Consider the following 20,868-nt stretch of genomic DNA (forward strand, 5'->3'; position numbering starts at 1 on the left):
TTCTGTTTTTTTTTTTTTTTTTGTAAAAAATCAGAATAAAAACATTATATTACTATAATATATATACATTTCCTTTATCTTTTTTTGGTGCTAGTACGACCCACACCACACCACACTTTGGCCACCGTCGAGAAATTAGGGTTTAAAGCTTCTTGTGCAACCTTGTTCTTCCTCATGTTGTGAGAGAAATTGGGGTACTTTCTCTTTTATCCATTCTTTGAAAAGAAACAAAATGGATCCAAAAAGGGTAGAAGATTTGGTTTATGTGCATATTAATCTTCGACTCTTGTCAAGGAAAGAAGATGGATATAAGAAAGGACAATCGAGAATGTAGGACATTGGTGGAGATGCGCATGAACCGCTTGATGGTGTTGGAATTGAGTTAGCAGAGTTGTCTTTGAATGAACCGGATTAGGAAGCTGATTTGTATCTTGTTAATATATTTGCATATTAAAAAAATGGTTATAATTATATTGTACATTTAATTATATAATTTTTTTATTAACGTATCTCAGCCGTATCGTATCTTGATTTTTGAAATTTTTCCGTATCGGTGCAGTATCGTATCCGTATCGTATCTCGTATCCGGGCTTCACAGGCTGCTGGTTTCATATATATTCCTAAAATTGTATCAGCATTATGCAAATTAAATGAGCATTATTCAAATGCACACAAATGTATAGACAAAGAGACCTTAGCTTAGTTTTACACAAACTTATCTTATCTCAAATCAAATTGATGCTGCTGAAAGTTATGCTTGAATTTACACATGGTTGGGCTGAGTAATTTTGAGAACATGATGATCTGTCATGACTCAGTATATAGAATTATTACAAATAATAAATTAAAAAGAAATATTTGCACAAAGTAAATATAATTCAGAATAAATAATATAAAATATACATGAATTTATCTCGATTTTCGATGAAGCACATAATAGTATTGAACTTAAGAGTATTTCACGCACCATGTAAGTTAACTAACACATTTGATCTCAAAACAACGCAACTCATTTAGATTCTGGTTTAACTTTTAAAGTAGGTCACCCACTCCATAATCTGTCAAAGTTGTTTAACTTTACAATCGAAGTAACATAGAGCTTGTCACCCACTCTATCAATAAACCGATAGTATGCATGCCTCCATTTTGTAATGAGAAACAAAGAACCGAAAATCCCCCAGAAACCAACTGCAAATCCAATCCCCATGCCAAGATACAATGACTCTTTTGCAGAGTCATCATCTTCATTCTCTGTATATGGCTTTGCAGTTATAGGATTTTCTTCTGTGGTACAGTTTTTAAGAGGAGTTCCGCATAATTCTGGATTGGCAATATAGCTCGATGCATTAAAACTTTGAAGTTGAGTCCCCATTGGTATAGTTCCGTTAAAATTGTTGCAAGATAAGTTCAAATAACCCAAGAAGTTTAAGTGAGACATGCTCTGAGGAATTTCACCACAAAACTTATTATTAGAGAGATCGAGAGACTCCATATTTTTCATGCCTCCAATCATCTTTGGTATTGTTCCAGTAAAATGATTGTGAGATAAATTTAATGTTTGAACTTGAACAAGACGAAATAATTCCATTGACACTTTTCCAGACAAGCTATTGACTGAAAGGTCAATAGTTCGCCTATCTGGCCGCACTTCATACATATAATCTTGACCTTTTTGAAACAACTCAATTGTCGTATCAGAAGGCAATGCATCCACATATAAAGTAACCATTTGACTCAAATTGTAGATGCAGTTTGGCATAGATCCTGAGAGTTTGTTATGTGCAAGGTCCAAGTGAAACAAATAAGAGAGATTGAATAATTGTGATGGAATAGTCCCTTCGAATTGGTTAGCTCTTAATATGACAACTTCTAAATATTGTGGCATGTTGATTGGTATGGTTCCAGAAAACTCATTTTCTTCCAAATTCATGAATTGCAATTGTTTCCAATCAGAGAGGTGTCCTAGAACTTCACCAGACAGCTTATTACTCCACAAGATAATGTAAGTTAATTCTAACAAGTTCTTCCAACTATGTGGAATTGATCCTGAGAAGGAGTTGTAAGACAAATCAACTATTAAGGCCATTGATGATATGTTTGGGAGTCCTCCCTTGAAATTATTGTGATCCAACCTTAGAAAGAAACAATTTAGTGTTAGGTTAGATATGTCTTCAGCAATCGAATTGTTTGACAAATTAAGTTCATTGGATACGCTTTCTATAAGGCTCGAGAACTTATTTCTATCTACCAATGAAATTCCAGAGCTGGATAAATAGAGATCTTGAAGTGACGTTTGTGTATATATCCAGGCTGAAAAGTTTGGGCCTTGATTTGTATTGGCCAATGAAAGGGCATGGAGTCGAAAAGGAGGAACCCAATCCAAATCAAATCGAAATACAATATTTGAATTACTCAAGTATAGTTCATCTAAACTAGAGAGTTTGGAAAAAGTTAAATTTGAAATTTCACCAGAGAAATTATTAGAGCCAGTAGATAAGGAATGTAAGGATGAGAGGTTTCCTAGAGTTACAGGAATGAAACCACCTAACATGTTGATGGAAAGATCAAGGTGTTGAATATTTGCTAGTTGACCTATTCCATGTGAAACTGATCCTTGTAGTTGGTTTTCAGAGAGATCAAGATGTCTCAAATTTTGAAGGTTTAGCATGCTAGAAGGTATCTCGCCATATATATTATTTTGCGCAAGGTCAAGAGAGGTGATATCTTTGGTTAGATTAAAAAACCCATTTGGTAAATTGGAGGTAAAGTTGTTTCCAGAAAGATAAAGAGTTACAAGTGAAGACAAATTGAAATACTCAATAGATGGTTTGATCATGAAGTTGTTTAGTTTACAGTAACTCAGTTGTAATTCTAATAGTGAAGGAAGGGTACTTACTGCTTGAAGCCAGTTGGTTTCCTTACGAAGATCAATCCCACTAAGGATGAGATATTTCAAGGATGAAAGTGAAGAAAGCCAATGAAGATTATCCATGTGAAGAGTTTTATCAAAAATGAGGGGGGCTAAGTCAAGGTAGACAAGTTTAGATGAACGTGTGATGTTGTGTTGAGTGATTGGAACTCTTATAACGTCAAAATCATTGTAGCTCAAATCCAAGTAACTCAAAAACTCAAGTTCTAGAATACAAAGATTCATCTCACCTTCCAATTTTTTGAACTGCATATCAAGTTTTGTTACTTTGTTGGTGATACTATCACAGTAGACTCCTTCCCATGCACAACAATCTTTTTCGGTTGACCACGTTGATATCCCACCAAGACTATCATTGATGTCCTGTTTGAAGGTTAACAATGTCTCACGATCTTTCTCATTGCATCTAACCACAGTGTGATTGGTGCAAGTGATTTTGTGAAATGTGGTTACATATAAAAGTAGAAGTAAAAGAAATGATATTTGTGTAGTAAGAATGGTCATGAGTTTTGTTTTGCTCAAAGAAGAAGATCTAATTCAAATATGAGTCTGATTGGTATAAGATTAATTTTTTGACGCTATGTATAAGATGTTGTTAGCTAATGGGAAAGCATGAAAAAAATATAGCTCAAAACTAGATGACTTTGAAAACTTAGGAGAAGACTTTGAAAATGTTGGCTTGCAGTTGAATCTATTAGACATGCATGGCTTCAATTCAAACAACAAGACTTAATTGGAAAAGAAGAGAAGATTTGAAATTATTTTGAACTTATTTATTAGGGTTAATTATGTTTTCGGTCCATACAAAATTGCGACCTTGTAAGTTTAGTTCTTATTTAATTTTAATAGCTTTTTTAATCCTTACAAAAAATTTATGCACTCAATATTAGTTCTTACTCAATCCAAATTTGTTTAATTTATGCTTAAACTCTTAAGTTTTTCAACAATTTTTTACAGACATGTTAAGAACGTTATTAAAACGTCCTCCAAAAAAAATATCACAAAAATTTGATTTCTACGTTCATATTTTTGTTACTTATATCTTAAACTTTTGTTGTTTTAAAAAATTCATATTTAATTTATTTCATGTTAAAAAATTATAGATTTTAGTAAATGAACCTTTCATAGTGTTCTAAACTTGTATAAAAAGAATCGTTAAAAAATTTAAGAGTTTAAGGATAATTAAGCAAAATTTATTTTAGCAGGGACTATAATTATAAGTAAGTTTTTTTTTGTAGGGATTAAAAAAACTATTAAAATTAAGTAAGGACTAAACTTAGAAGGTCGCAATTTTATTGGGACCAAAAACATATTTAACCCTATTTATTATACATATTAATTTTAGCTATAGTCCCTTTTTGATAGGACATGTTCAGTTGCTGAGAATTTATGCCGTATTAATTACTGACAATTAATGTATTAATTGTTTAACTGAGGAAATTATTATACTGCATTGCCTTGTGAACTGAATTGATAATTGAGGAAATTAAAATGTTCCGCAATTGTGAAGTAAGCAACTGATATTATGGTTTCTTATCAGTTAGATTTCTCATCAGTTTTGCGTAATTAAAGCATAACACACTATTCATTCTTTCTAATCAGTATTTGGAACTGCCTTGCTGCAAAACAAAAAGTATGAAAGTTGACAGATTTTATCTCGGTAATATGGACAATTTAGTTGTCTTAAAACTAGATGCAATTTGCAGGAAAAAAAAAATTAGTTGAAGAAGCCAAAGTCTGAATATGGACCTACATGTTTTCAAAGGACATCCATTTTAGGATAATGTAAGCTAGCATGATTTAGTTGGTTGATACCTAGTCTCAAATGTTATGGAACATTTCTTCTTCTGATAAAGTATCTGAGAAGTTGATTTTCTATGGATGGAATGTAGCTTCTGAAGGAGAAGTCATGTTGGAAGAACTTAAAGGTAGAATAAAAATAGCTTACAAAGAAGAGATTAAAGCTCACAAAGGCCTAATCTGGCTGGTAAATTCAGTCCAAGTGGTCGGTATTTAACGCATATGACCCATTATGTCACATGACAAAAGTCAGCGCTTCATTTCCTTTCAAATTATGAAATTACCACTGCAAAAATTCTTTGGTCATTCCAGTGATATTGGATTTGGCTTGGTCTATTTCAGATGTGAGTTTACCTTGCAGAAGTTCGATAATCTGTTATTGTTAGTTCTGCTTGCAAATCTAATATAATTTTAAAACCTTTGTTTGATATCATTAAAGCCCTGCATAGATGAGTCCTAGACTGATAGGGTATTTGGAGCCAGTTGCCTTGTTTCAAGTTTAGTAGGCGAGATAATCATATGTTTCAAATCTCAGTAAAGTGTTCACTAAATGTCTTTTTGGTGTTCTAAATGATAAGGAACCGATCTATAAGATATTTCGAACTAATAAAATATAGAGCTTCAAGCCTTCAACCAGCTCAAAATAATCTGAAAAAGATATGAAGTTCACCGAGATTGTTGTAATAATGCAATAAGATGCTCTTCAAAATTGCAATGTATTTTCCTGTCCGATAAACTGTGAGCTTTGCGCATTTTCTGTTGAATCCAAGGGGCATATTTTGTTTGAAAGTCAAACCACTGTTGATTGTTGGACTACTGCAGGTTTGATTTCAACCCTTCAACATCAATGTCTCGATTTCATACGGTGGGAACAGTTCTCGTGGATGTCTGTCCGCATGAATCGGAAGCAATTGTTAGCAGAGTGTTGATGATGATATGGGGAATTTGGCAAAACAGAAATGAATGGATTTGGAGCCAGAAAATATTAAATGCAAGTCAGATTCTGAATTGTGTTTTTTCTGCAAGCTGAATGGAAGGAGGTCCGAAATTTGGCTCGAAATGACATAGTTAGAAGCAGCAGAAGTAGCAGCGGACAGGTTGCTCAACACTGACAATTCCAATGCAGTGTCCGTGCCAGTTTTTTCGTGGGCAGGAGTCGACAGGATTTGGCTGTTGCATCCGTGGAAGGGAAGGCAAATTTGTTAGATCCCTTACAGACTGGTCATGGTCTGAATTGGAGGTGTATGGAGAAGAAGCAATTGCTATGTTTACTGCAATAAATTAGGTGCAGGAGATGGGACTGTCAAGTAAGACGTTCCTAAGTGATTCGCAAGTTCTTATCAATGTTGTTCACACTAGGGCTGGAGTTTGTATCGGAGTTCAATGAGTTTGTTAACATCATTTGGTGTATTTAAGTTTATTCGGAGCCAAGCGAATATGGTAGCTCATACTCTAGCTACTAGCTAGAGCGGCCATTTCTTATGCTAGTCGCCAAATTTATGATTACGTTCCTCCTTGCATTTACTCATTGTTGAATAATAAAATGAGTTAGGTTTGGATGTTTCAGAAAAAAGTAGTGCAATGTATTTCATGTAGCATTTGTCAAATACCTTATATTTGTTTTACAACTTTAAAGAAAGCAAGTAATAATTCACATCAAGGCCTTTTGCATAATAATTTATCAAGATTTCTTTCATAGTAACATTCCCATTAGATAGATTGGAGGGTTGTTAATTGATAACAAATCCTTTATTAGATCATAAACCTTTGATTTGCATTCAGATATAGTAAAATTCATACAAAAGCATGCTACAAACATTCTAAGCCCTGCAGTCCTTGGGTTGGGCTAACTCAACCCTCCAAAACTGCTTGTAAGGTTATTAGTGTCTCCCACTAATGAACACATTTTCAGGTCATATGTTATCCAATGTTGGACTCTTAATTAACACACCTCTTCATACACAAGATTGAATATCTAGAGCATGATTTGAGTGACTCGATAGCGGGTGGCCTAAAAGATCTTAGATAGGCTAGTAACGTGCACATGAGGTCGAGTTGAGTTAGATTTGGTCAAATCAATTATTCAACTCAATCGAACTTCCCCTATTTAGGTTAGATCAGGTTGAGTTCATATTCACCTGAGCGATGAAGCAGAAGCTTTAGTTCACATTCATGTATTAGAGTTGATGGTGGAGCTTTACTGCATGGTGGTGTGGGTCACCTGATGCGAATGAAGCAGAAGCTTTTGCTCTTAGAGAATCATGGATTTGGCCTCACAACATGGGAATTGAATAAGTTTGCATTGAGATGGATCTTGCAGCTGTGGTGGAGGGTGTGTTAGAATACATGTGAACAATGCCTCTGACAATACACTTGATATCAATGCAAGATCTCATCACAGAGTTATAAAAATTATGAAGTTAATAATGTAAGGCGACAAGCTAATAGTGTAGTTCACTCTCTTGATAGTACGTCACGTTTATTTGCTAGTTCCCAAGTTTTTGAGAATACACTTGATTGTATTGTTAATATTATCATGAATGAAACTGAGTTGAACTTTCTTAAAAAAAAAGGTGGTTTGATTTTGATCGAAACTACAATTTTTTTTTATCAAACATTTTGGATTGAATCTCAATTGAGTTGACCCGTGACCAAGAATATCCATATCTTTATAACTTAAATTCTTAAAGTTTAGTAGTAGTAATAATATTGTTGTTGTTATTATTGATTTAAATTAACAGTGCTTTATGGATTAGGCTCTCTTTGTAATAAATAAAATTAACAATACTTAAAACAAAAAATAAACCTAAATTTGCCTACACACACCTAAATTTACTGCCAAACTATAGAAGTTACATCCAGCGGCAAGCTAGCGAAAATTCTACGCAGGGGCCAAAAATAAAGAAGATAAAAAAAAAAATTAAAATCAACAAACTTAAGGATAAAATATATTTCTAGTCCCATAGATTATAATTTTTTAAGTTTAATTCTGACAAAAAATTTATTCAATTTTTGTTTCAGCTTTTTAAAATTCTACAAAAAAAAAAAAGTGTTTTTAGTCTTGCATTTTATATCTATAGCAATAAATTAAGGACTAAAATAAATAAAATCTTGAAAATTTAACTTAAAAATTGCGAGTGTCGTAGATAACAAAAACAAATTTAATTCGAAACTTAACCATTATGTAAAAAAAAAGCACAACAAATTTTACTTATACGAAGTGTAAATCATAGCAACAACAAATAAAATAAAATTGACAAAAATATTTAAAAAATTTGGGCAAAACGTATTTTAAGAAGTCAATTTTATCCATATATAATTGACTGTTTAATAAATAAATTATTAATGTTTTTTAATGTAAACAAACAAGTTATTTTCAAAAACTTATTGTCCTTTTATAATTTGTTTATAACTATTGTTGTTGAAATATTGTCTACCTATAGTTGTTATTGAGACAGAAAGTATCAATCAAACCCGTATAAATATATCTGTCAATCATGTAGCATTTTTTTTTCTTATTTATGCTAATTTTCGACAAACCAAATTTATTTGGGGTAGCTCAATATTTATTATTTGGAGTAGCTAAATGTAATTTTATACCAACCAATTCAAAAATAATTTATTTTTTGGGGTTACCCCATCCTCTTGAGAGGAACCGCCCCTGGTTACATCAATAGTTAACAACTTTTTTCTAATGACAAAAGTATTCTATTTTATATAAAAGGTGGAAAAAAAGGTACAATTAGTACTTTACCCACAATCCAAAATAAAACATTAAGCATAAAGAACAATTAACAAACCAATTTATCATAAAATTAATAAGCAACTCATATTTTTAAGAATTGAATTTACTACCTTTCAAATAAAAATTACAAAGACAAATCATAATATGATATAAAAATGATGTATTTTATCTTATAATCAAACATGAAATTAAACAGGATATAATTAATATATCATATCATATCATGTCTCTTTATCTTAACCATAAACACGAATATATTCGAAACCAAAATTCTTATAATTAAATTGTGTGAATTTACTCACCGCGTTAAACGGTTATTTTTATTTTTCTAATGAGATAGAAAAGGAGTTATTGAACCAATAAGAATGATACACTTAAACAAATAAGAGTGGTCAGTATCAAGTAATAATTAAAATAGATATTTCATTTTGTGTCTCAAGGAGAGTGTGATTTGTCAAAATATCAAGATTTGCTATACTTATCCGGAGCATGAAAATAAACACCAAACTACCAACCTGATTTCTTGTGGTCACCGACATAATACATTCTTATAGTTAGGAGATCTGTGACCACCGTCTAATCGATATCAAACGGTCCAAAAATAAGCTAATTTTGATTATTAATTTTAAAACTAAAATTATCAAGCTTGAGAGATGGACTATTTCATTGAAATTGGACGGTCACGTATCATCTAACTGCATGAATGGTTACCGTCAGTGACTGCATGGAATCCGGTTCTAAAACTACCATCAGATACCGACATCATTGTTGAAAAACCAAGTTTAAGATAAGAGTAGCGGCTACAAATTAAGACCCTACGTGGTTCAAAAGACAAAATATAATGACACAATGTTCTTAATTATCTTATGTAGGTCCATTTCCATGACCCACCATAATTTCAATTGCTTAGTTCAACAAGAAAGGTAGCATTAGCAACCACAAAAGTATGGAGGTTGGAATTTGGATGGTAACAGGTATGGAGACAAATAATAACGCATTTAATAGTAATAATAATTATCATAATTCAATCACAATATTTAATCCTCTTCTGATTCATCTCCTTCACAAGTATTTGTAGTTCAAAGTGTTATGAGGAAGAAGCATAATTGAGTTGAAAGTAGGAAACTTTAAGACTTAAAAGTGGTTTTGGAAAAATGGGTTCATCTTGTTTTTTCCTAATATGTGTTCTTCATTCAACAATAGCTTTAACATGTGGATCATTGATGGTTTTTTACTCTGAAGAGGTACATGTCTTAGGACATGGAACAAAGACAGCAATAAAGCTACAAGGGTCAACACCACATGATCAGTTATTGATTCAAACATCAGATTCCTTCTCTGGATTATTGTTGTTCACAATAGGGTTTCTTGTGTTCATGGTTGCTTGTGTTAAGGATATGGAGTTTCAAAGTTTCTTTGCTAAAGGGTGTGTGTTTCTTCATATTTCAATGGCAGTTTGGAGATTTTACTTTGTAGGGAAGGTTGAAGAACTTGCTTGTGATTGGCCTAGGCATGTTGTTGGGGATCTTGCTTTGGCTATTTCTTGGGTGTTTTTTCTTGTGTATATGTGGAGGGAGAAATATGATTAGTAGTTTTAGTTACTCAATGTAAAAAAATGTAAATATTTTTTCAGTGATTTGTAGAAAGAATAAATGCCGGATCCTCTACACTTGTTGTACTGTGTAACACTTGCAGGAAACGTTAGATTTATTGATTACGTACCAAGTACCAATTTCCAAAAGATCAGTGTCAATAAAATAAAAAATTACAAGTTTTTGTAGGAAATAAACAAGATTTTTCAAACTCTAGAACAAGCAAGGGGAAATCAATCTTACAATGTGATAGAAATATTTTGGGTTTTCTTTGAGCTATATGGTTGGTAAAATTCTTAGGAGAATGGAGAGTCGTTGTGGAATATAGGATACAATTGCTTGTTTTTTTATAAGCCTTCTTAATTGGGTACAATTTTAGTGTAAATTTTTATTGTAATTTACCCCAACCAATACACATTAGCCACATAAGCACGTATTCATAAAATATTTTGACTCCATCAATAAATTGATCATATTCATTGGTTGGTGGGTAAATTACCCACCATTTTTCAAAGGTAATTTAGAAAAAACCGTAGTATGTGTTCATTTGACAGTTTTTCAAATTAGATATATCATTATACAAGTTAAAAAAATCCAGCATTCACATTATTGGTCAAATGAGTTTATTTGCTATGGGTTATGCGTCAATAATCTAAAATTTTAACTTTTTTGTGGTGGTCGGAGTTTAAACCCCGACCTTGCATGTATTATGTATTGTTTCTATCGACTGGGCTAAGCTCACAAGAGGACAATCTAAAATTTTAATTGACCATATGATTAAGTATATGATCTTTTTTTTTTACTTTTAAATTAATAGAATAGATTTTTTTTTTTATAAAAAGATTTATATAAAATTATAAACAAACACTTCGAAATAACAAAAGTGATTTTTTTAATAAAAACATAGTTCTTTTTCTAAAAAAAATCCAAAATAAACGCACCCATAGTTAGTAATAATCTAATGGCAACCCACTTAAATTAGTTTAGTGGTACTTACTTGAGACCTTAAAATATGATCATCTCAAAATGTTCGATTATCTGTTAAACTAATTTTAGTGAACTAGTTTGATTTTTTTTTAAAAAAGTATTAATGAAGTGGTTGAACTTTGCTCTACAAGTCAAATTTGATCACCGGCTAAAATAGTCATGAATTAATGATTAACTTACTTCTGAACCGAAGTTTGAATTACTAGAGTCATTTTTTCTATGAAAGGAATGATTTAGACAAAAACAAATTATGATACCTTTTTATGGAGCGACCCTACAGTTACAGAAACACAATTCCAAATAAATTTTATTTAAACAATAAATGATAAAAACTGATAAAAATAGTTTAATCATAGTTAATATCATTTTTCTTTTAAATTTTGGGAACTTCTACGGTACACCTCACAAATTGAGGTGTACCGATACTCCTACTTCATAAATTTATCAATTAACGATCATTTTTGAAATAGAGAAAATATAGATAGACCACTCTTTTGTGTACACCCCTCAATACACCCCCCACGCGGCTTTTATTAAAACAAAAAATTATGTCTTTCTCTTTCTCAGAGGCTCTCTTCAGCGCTCTCTCTCTCTCTCAAAGAGCTTCTCTCTTTCTTCTCCCATAACACAACTCTTTCATCCCTCTCTTCATCAACAACCGCCGCAATTCATCACTCTCGATCTCCTCCGACGGCCGCATCTACTTCCGACCACAGTCACCATCGGCTCACACTCACTGTCCCATCAACAACCGCCATTCATGATACATCTTCTTCCTGTAATCGTCACCGGCACCGCCGCTTCTTCGTCGTTGGCCGCTGCACTTCTCCGCCGCCATCAATTTTTGAGTAAAGTCAGATCTGAAATTTTGTTCAACAACAAAAAGAACGAAGATAAAAAAAAATACCGTTTAAGTGATTTCCAGATACAACAATAGAAGCTTGAATCATTGCAAAAACTCAAAAAATAATCGATTCAATAATGTTATAATATTTCAATTTTTATTCTTCTTGTTATTAAAATTTTATCAATGAAAGTAACACTGCTATTTGATGCTTATTTTGTCACTTTTGTTTTGTTAATTTTTTTCAATATTTGTTTTTGATACTTTGTAGCGGTGATTTGTGAAATTGAAATTTGAGATGAACAAGACACAATTTGTGGGAAGAAACAAGGAACTTGAATAAAATTGAACAAATTTATTTATGATGATCATTTTAGAGTTAATGGATAGAAGAAACAAGGATTTGCTGGTGAAATTAATGCATATATGAAAATATGAAGAAGATGGGGACGATGCACATTGTTTCCAGAAAACAGAGAAAGAGAAAGTGAGGGTGAGAAAGTTGCAGGTTTTTTTTGGACGAAATTACCCTTTATATTATATGAATGGACAAAATTGCCCATGACACATAGGGGTGTAGAATGGTGTTTGACACATGGGAATGTTTATGTATAATCAATCACTCTTTGAATTAAGTAGTTATTTGTCAATATTTATATTTTAGAAAACATCATATCATAAGAAAAAACATAATTTCATTGTTTATAAGAATTATATTAAATTTTTAACATTTTCTCATAAAAAATAATCAATATTCTTCATTATGAGCAATAAAAATTCAAAAAAAGTAAATTTTATTTCATCGACGCTTTTGGTAAATAAGATTTAATTATTATAATTGTCAATGATAGAAAATAATTCAATTTTCTTAAAATAAAAATAAAAACTAATTTAATGTTTTGGTGTACCGGTACACTCATAATGTTAGGTGTACCATAGAATTTGCCTTAAATTTTAACGTTCAGGTCTCTAACCAAATAAATTTGTATCACTTCTACCCATCCATTTTTTACCCCATAAAGTCGTTCCAAGACCTTGATTACGGGAGCAATTCTTACATGTCACAAACCCAAATCAAATTTATTTCCTCACACACACTAATATAATAAATTTAAAGAAAAATTATTTAGTCCCATCATACATCATTCAAATTCATTCTCTTTTATTTTTTTCTTCATTTATGAGTGTGTGTTCAAATGGAATTAATTTGGGGTTGTGTCCAAGTTAGAATTTCTCTGATCACCGTCCCTACCCCGCAGCACAAAGTTTAATTTTGCCCTTTTCTTAGTTCAACGCAACGCAACAAACCCTGTCGTTTCGTGTTCCATTAATCAATTTTCCCATTCTCTTAACAATTTCAATTTTTCTTCATCCATTCATATTCACTTCTTGATTCAATGGGTAACGCGCAAGTGCAAAACGGTGTCGCCGCTCCTTCTTCCTCCTCTGCTTCGAACCAACCAACAGTAACAGCATCAACGGCGGCAGCGCCAGCAACAGCAGCATGTGAAGTGTCGAATGCACCGAAGAAGAAGAAAATCTGCTGCGCTTGTCCTGACACAAAGAGGCTGCGGGATGAGTGCATAGTGGAACACGGGGAGGATGCTTGTGCCAAGTGGATTGAAGCTCATCGAATTTGTCTTCGTGCTGAGGGATTCAATGTTTGAGAATTGGTAATTCTTTAAGATAATAATAAGAATTGTTATAGGATCATGATAATGATGATTTTTTTGTTTTTGTTGGAATTATAGAATGGTTATTTAGTTCAATTACTAAAATTCCAACAAATACTACTATAGAATGGAATTATAGAATTGTTATAGGATCATGATAATTATGATTGTATTCAAATACTACTATCTTATGATAGTAGTATCGATTGTAATCAGCCAATTACTAAAATTTTGATTTAACATCTGAATAACACTTTTGATAGAAGGCGTGTCACGGCATTGTAACACATGTGATTTTATAATGTTTCATAGCACAAACATGACTCTTACCGTTGTTTGGGTTTATGGGGGTGCTTTAATTGTAGTTTATAGAATCTTAGCTAATCAACTTTAATCCTTAAATTAAAACAGCATGAGTAGTTGTCTCAACTTGAGTTTTGATTATTTTGTTGCTCTGCTCTGTATCCATCGATTGATGTGAATTGTTATGATTATATGATGATGAATGGCATGAATATGAAGTAATCCAGGTAACATATACCCTTGATCTGCATAGGTCAATTTGATATTGTTCTTGGGAGTAAGTATGATCACCGATCAAGTTGGTTTGATTACAGTTTACAAAGAATATAGGTCTTTTTTTATGAGCAAAGAATATATAGGTCTTAGTCAATGTTTGACTAGTCTTTTTTGGTGTAATATTAGTTAGGAAACTACCAAGTGCTTAAACTTTGAAGTTCAAACTCTGACCAAAACAATGTTTGTTCAGAGTTTACTTAACTTTGGCTGAACTCTAGTCTCTAAAGAATAGTAGTTTCCGAATCATTTAGATCAAAATCATGGTTGGCTGGGTAGATCAACTGGTTTAAAGAAGTTGGAAGTCCTGGGTTTAAACCCAAATGAAGGAGTAAATAGTAACTAACATTAACCATTAAAAAAAACTAATTTAGATCAGAGTCACTTCTATTTTAATTTTGATCAGTATCACTTCTATTTTAAAACTACGGAGACGTTAAAACCTGAATCATGCTTTCGGTAAATCTTCTGCCTTAACCTCTTTGTACCAAAAATCTTACCTTTCATTCACTTTTGTCTTGTATGCCTACGACTTGTTATTAGTCGGCGCCAAAATCCATTTTATGATTTCCAATTTTTCTTCCACAATCACATCATACATTGTTTGTGATAGAATTTTTCAATTGTTACCGGTCCTACCCTATCAAGAGGGCCAACCAGCCGAGCACATCAACCCTTGATATAGTAGAAATCCCAACTTGTCATATAGAATTCCATTAAACATCCTCTACATGACCATGGTAGCAGGTTGTTTAAGTTTGATAGTCTTCAAAAACAGATCAGTTGTAGTGCAGCCATTTAATGCTTCCCCAAAAATATTTTCAACCCCTTCTTTGTCAACAACGTAGCACACATATAACTCCCAGCTGCACCACTCCCATCAAGGATGCTGAGTTTACTAACATGGATATTCAAATGCATTAGAGTGTTCCAAATAACTGGTGTTTGATATAGTATTGTTTGTATTACGTATCGTGTACTGTGCTTAATATTGTGATGTTTTAATATCAATCTTGAATTGCTATTTCGATGCTATAATTTGCCAGAATTAGTGTTAGAATTACCATTTGACTATCTGAGGAATTTCTAAAATAGTTGCATCCTAGAACACAAGAATAATGTATGTGTTGTTTCAAAATGTGACTTGTCATGGATTCAAAATTCAAAATTCAAATTCAAATCATGTGTTGAATGATCGATTGATAATGGATTTGTAATCCATATCAAGAAACTTGAAACTATCTCGAAGAAAATTTGTAGGTACTCTGTTGTATCCAGTTTTGAGAAACTAAGAGCAAATTGAACATAAAATTTAGTATCCACACACTTTTGGAGTAATTGTTCAACATCTTCATATTTATTCTATTTGATGCAGCATTCTACTCCCATAAATTTATCGAACATATCATGTATTAGTTTCTTTTGAATAATAACGAGTTATTATAGGATCATGATACTGAAGATTTTCTTTTTTCATTTGGAATGATAGAATGGTTGTTTAGTTCAAATTAAAATTTCAGCGGATTTATGGCTTATATCCTAGTTAAAATTCTTCCTATGACATACACGCACGCACACGCACACACATGCTAGTCGCCATTTATCATGCTAGAGCGGCCATTTATCATGCTAGTCGCCAAGTTTATGATTACATTGCTCCTTGTATTTACTCGTTGAATAACGAAATGAGTTAAGTTGGGATGTTTCAGAAGAAAAAAAATAGTGCAATGTATTTCATGTATCATTTGTCAAATACCTTATATTTGTTTTGCAACTTTTAAAGGAAGCAAGTAATTATTCCCATCAAGGCCTTTTGCATAATAATTTATCAAGAGTTCCTGGTGTGCTGCTGGTTTCATATCCCTAAAACTGTATCAGCATTATGCAAATTAAATGAGCATTATTCAAATGCACACAAATGTATAGACAAAGAGACCTTAGCTTAGTTTTACACAAACTTATCTTATCTCAAATCAAATTGATGCTGCTGAAAGTTATGCTTGAATTTACACGTGGTTGGGCTGAGTAATTTTGAGAACATGATAATATGTCATGACTCAGGATATAGAATTATTACAAATAATAAATTAAAAAGAAATATTTGCACAAAGTAAATATAATTCAGAATAAATAATATAAAATATACATGAATTTATCTCGATTTTCGATGAAGCACATAATAATATTGAACTTAGAGTATTTCACGCACCATGTAAGTTAACTAACACATTTGATCTCAAAACAACGCAACTCATTTAGATTCTGGTTTAACTTTTATAGTAGGTCACCCACTCCATAATCTGTCAAAGTTGTTTAACTTTACAATCGAAGTAACATAGAGCTTGTCACCCACTCTATCAATAAACCGATAGTATGCATGCCTCCATTTTGTAATGAGAAACAAAGAACCAAAAATCCCCCAGAAACCAACTGCAAATCCAACCCCCATGCCAAGATACAATGACTCTTTTGCAGAGTCATCATCTTCATTCTCTGTATATGGCTTTGCAGTTTTAGGATTTTCTTCTTCTGTGGTATAGTTTTTAAGAGGAGTTCCGCATAATTCTGGATTGGCAATATAGCTCGATGCATTAAAACTTTGAAGTTGAGTCCCCATTTGGTATAGTTCCGTTAAAATTGTTGCAAGATAAGTTCAAATAACCCAAAAAGTTTAAGTGAGACATGCTCCGAGGAATTTCACCACAAAACTTATTATTAGAGAGATCGAGAGACTCCATATTTTTCATGCCTCCAATCGTCTTTGGTATTGTTCCAGTAAAATGATTGTGAGATAAATTTAATGTTTGAACTTGAACAAGACGAAATAATTCCATTGACACTTTTCCAGACAAGCTATTGACTGAAAGGTCAATAGTTCGCCTATCTGGTCGCACTTCATACATATAATCTTGACCTTTTTGAAACAACTCAATTGTCGTATCAGAAGGCAATGCATCCACATATAAATCTGAGAGTTTGTTATGTGCAAGGTTCAAGTGAAACAAATAAGAGAGATTGAATAATTGTGGTGGAATAGTCCCTTCGAATTGGTTAGCTCTTAATATGACCACTTCTAAATATTGTGGCATGTTGATTGGTATGGTTCCAGAAAACTCATTTTCTCCCAAATTCATGAATTGCAATTGTTTCCAATCAGAGAGGTGTCCTAGAACTTCACCTGACAGCTTATTACTCCACAAGATAATCTAAGTTAATTCTAACAAGTTCTTCCAACTATGTGGAATTGATCCTGAGAAGGAGTTGTAAGACAAATCAACTATTAAGGCCATTGATGATATGTTTGGGAGTCCTCCCTTGAAATTATTGTGATCCAACCTTAGAAAGAAACAATTTAGTGTTAGGTTAGATATGTCTTCAGCAATCGAATTGTTTGACAAATTAAGTTCATCGGATACGCTTTCTATAAGGCTCGAGAACTTATTTCTATCTACCAATGAAATTCCAGAGCTGGATAAATAGAGATCTTGAAGTGACTTTTGTGTATATATCCAGGCTGAAAAGTTTGGGCCTTGATTTGTATTGACAAATGAAAGGGCATGGAGTCGAAAAGGAGGAACCCAATCCAAATCAAATCGGAATACAATATTTGAATTACTCAAGTATAGTTCATCTAAACTAGAGAGTTTGGAAAAAGTTAAATTTGAAATTTCACCAGAGAAATTATTAGAGCCAATAGATAAGGAATGTAAGGATGAGAGGTTTCCTAGAGTTACAGGAATGAAACCACTTAACATGTTGATGGAAAGATCAAGGTGTTGAATATTTGCTAGTTGACCTATTCCATGTGAAACTGATCCTTGTAGTTGGTTTTCAGAGAGATCAAGATGTCTCAAATTTTGAAGGTTTAGCAAGCTACGAGGTATCTCACCATATATATTATTTTGCGCAAGGTCAAGAGAGGTGATATCTTTGGTGAGATTAAAAAACCCATTTGGTAAATTAGAGGTGAAGTTGTGTTGAGTGAAAATTTGTAGGTACTTTGTTGTATCCAGTTTTTAGAAACTACTGAGAGCAAATTGAACATAAAATTTAGTATCCACGCACTTTTAGAGTAATGGTTCAACCAGTGGCGGATCTTGATATCATTTCTCGGGGGTGCCAAATAATTGTGGAATATATATTAAAACGTTTCAATCAATATACAATGTTGTAAACTGGTGTGGTGGTGCAAATGTTTGATTTTGACTTACATGATGCCGGTTCAATTCTTGCTGGGAGCTTTACAGACTTCGTAACCGCTGGAACACCAACACATACTATGAATATTATGCCTAATATGATATTTATATAAATGTTGGGGGGTGCAGTGGCACCTGGGGGTCTCTAAAGAGATCCGCCCCTGGGTTCAACATCTTCATATTTATTCTATTTGCTGCAGCATTCTACTCCCATAAATTTATCGAACATATCATGTATTAGTTTCTTTTGAATAATAACAAATTATTATAGGATCATGATACTGAAGATTTTCTTTTTTCATTTGGAATGATAGAATGGTTGTTTAGTTCAAATTAAAATTTCAGCGGATTTATGGCTTATATCCTTGTTAAAATTCTTCCTATGACACACGCACACACACGCGCGCACACAAGCACACACACACATGCTAGTCGCCATTTATCATGCTAGAGCGGTCATTTATCATGCTAGTCGCCAAGTTTATGATTACATTGCTCCTTGTATTTACTCGTTGAATAACGAAATGAGTTAAGTTGGGATGTTTCAGAAGAAAAAAAAATAGTGCAATGTATTTCATGTATCATTTGTCAAATACCTTATATTTGTTTTGCAACTTTAAAGGAAGCAAGTAATTATTCCCATCAAGGCCTTTTGCATAATAATTTATCAAGAGTTCCTGGTGTGCTGCTGGTTTCATATCCTAAAACTGTATCAACATTATTCAAATGTATAGACAAAGAGACCACGCACACGCGCACGCACGCACACGCACACACACACACAAGCACGCACGCACGCACACGGCCACAAACCAGCCTTTTACTATTGGTTTTGATTACTGCTACTAACACATCTTTTTCGTACACCCACGCCGCATAAATGTGGTTAATTCAGTTGAGTATATAAGTTCATTCAATTCACCTTAAAATTTGTAGTTAAATCAATTATATGATTACCTACAATTTTCACCGTAAGTTTAACTAACCATCTATCCAATTGAATCAACCATTTTTTTGCACGTGATTAACCAAATATTGCAGGTGGGCAAAACAATGGGTGTCTATGAAACATTTTTGTTTAATTATAGATTATAGAATCTTAGCTCTCAGCTTGACTCTTGATAATTTTGTTGCTATGCTCTGTACCCCACTATGGATGTTATGATAAACTACATGAATATCTTGTGACTTATGAATATGAAGTAATCCAGGCAACAGACACTATAAGGGTTCGACCCTTTGTAATGGATGAATGTAGTGAAACACAATAATTGGATGAAATAACTTTGTATTGAATTCACTAAAAACACAATACAAGAGAAATTGTTTAAATAGAATGTAAATTGACAACTTAATGAACTAGTAGAAAGATAGAAGACGACTTTAGTCTAAAGACCTAAGCCATTACTCTCAAGGAGAGTACCAAAGGGAGATGGAGACTTTTCTTCAATAATCTTCATGCCTTTGCTTCCCATCATTGGTCCCTTTTATAGAAGGTTAAGAGAATATTTTCTTGTTAGTTTTATTCCCTTAATTATTGGATCAAGTGATACATGTCCCATGTGATATTTTGGATCATAACAGACACCCTTGATCTGCATAGGTCAATTTGATATTCTTCTTCGGAGCAAGGATCATCACGGATCAAGTGGGTTTCATTACAGAGAATATAGTTCTTAATCAATGTTTTACAAGTCTTTTAAGGTGTAACATTGATTATGAAACTTACAAGCGCATCAACTTTGAAGTTCAAATCCTAGCAAAATGATCATTGATTAGAATTTACTTACGTATTGGTTGAACTCGGGATCCTTTTCCATGGAAACCAGAGAGTTAAGACTAAAAAAACGTTAAAATACTAACACTAATATCCATATTTGAAAATAGAGAATATTTCTGCTACTGATTGTTGATTAATTTTGGGATTAGTCAATTAATAAATAATATTTTTAGTCTTATATTTATGTTCAAACTATGTACTTCTACTATCATACTTATTTTTGTAATTGGTTGCTAATTAGTGATTAGTATTTAATACAATAACAATACATTAGTGATACCATGCCATGAGTCTCCAATACAAACTCCCCGCTAAGCAAAGTATGAACAACACCGCATAGACCTCAACAAAGAGTGCATGTTTGGTCTCGATTATCATGGTGGGTTTGATAGGATTACAAAGAGGTATAGTGAGTTTGCAAAAGCTATATTTTGTGACCTTTACAAAATAACGATGGCTTACTATGATTTGCGTGTTTATGTTGTATTCACCTTGATACCAAAAATATGCTAAACTATCATATTCAGTCATCACTTAAACAACACATTGTTGTTTAACTAAGTACACTATGGAGCAATTAAAATTCATCATTGTATTGGTAAATCTTCCGCCTTTGCATCTTTGTACCCAAATCCAACATCTTACTTTTCTTTCATTTTTGTACCACATGCTGGCGACTTGCTATGAATCGACACCAAAATCCATTTTTGGATTTCTCAGTTTTGTTAAGAATCATAGTTTCA

The 20,868-nt window shown here is 32.7% G+C and overlaps 3 protein-coding genes across 4 annotated transcripts; 2 read left to right on the top strand and 1 right to left on the bottom strand.

Moving 5' to 3' along the window:
• Nucleotides 1-1,042: 1,042 nt before the first annotated feature.
• Nucleotides 1,043-3,433, bottom strand: LOC25481287 (receptor-like protein EIX2). Its single transcript, XM_013586226.3, has one exon. The coding sequence runs from the start codon at nt 3,431-3,433 to the stop codon at nt 1,043-1,045; it is 2,391 nt and encodes a 796-aa protein (XP_013441680.3).
• Nucleotides 3,434-9,289: 5,856 nt separating this feature from the next.
• LOC25480778 (uncharacterized) lies at nt 9,290-10,282 on the top strand. Of its 2 annotated transcripts, none has more exons than XM_024774379.2 (2): nt 9,290-9,448; nt 9,553-10,282. In XM_024774379.2, exon 2 carries the CDS (start codon nt 9,629-9,631, stop codon nt 10,061-10,063), a length of 435 nt encoding a protein of 144 aa, XP_024630147.1. In that variant the 5' UTR covers nt 9,290-9,448; nt 9,553-9,628; the 3' UTR covers nt 10,064-10,282. The 2 variants fall into 2 exon arrangements, with proteins under 2 accessions (XP_024630147.1, XP_024630146.1); XM_024774378.2 differs by having other exon boundaries at nt 9,295-9,448; nt 9,544-10,282.
• Nucleotides 10,283-13,061: 2,779 nt separating this feature from the next.
• Nucleotides 13,062-13,888, top strand: LOC25480776 (cytochrome c oxidase copper chaperone 1). Its single transcript, XM_013586750.3, has one exon. It carries the CDS (start codon nt 13,295-13,297, stop codon nt 13,562-13,564), a length of 270 nt encoding a protein of 89 aa, XP_013442204.1. The 5' UTR covers nt 13,062-13,294; the 3' UTR covers nt 13,565-13,888.
• The last annotated feature ends 6,980 nt before the right edge of the window (nt 13,889-20,868 follow it).

This window comes from Medicago truncatula, chromosome 2 (genome assembly GCF_003473485.1).
Source record: "Medicago truncatula cultivar Jemalong A17 chromosome 2, MtrunA17r5.0-ANR, whole genome shotgun sequence".
NCBI lineage: Eukaryota > Viridiplantae > Streptophyta > Magnoliopsida > Fabales > Fabaceae > Medicago > Medicago truncatula.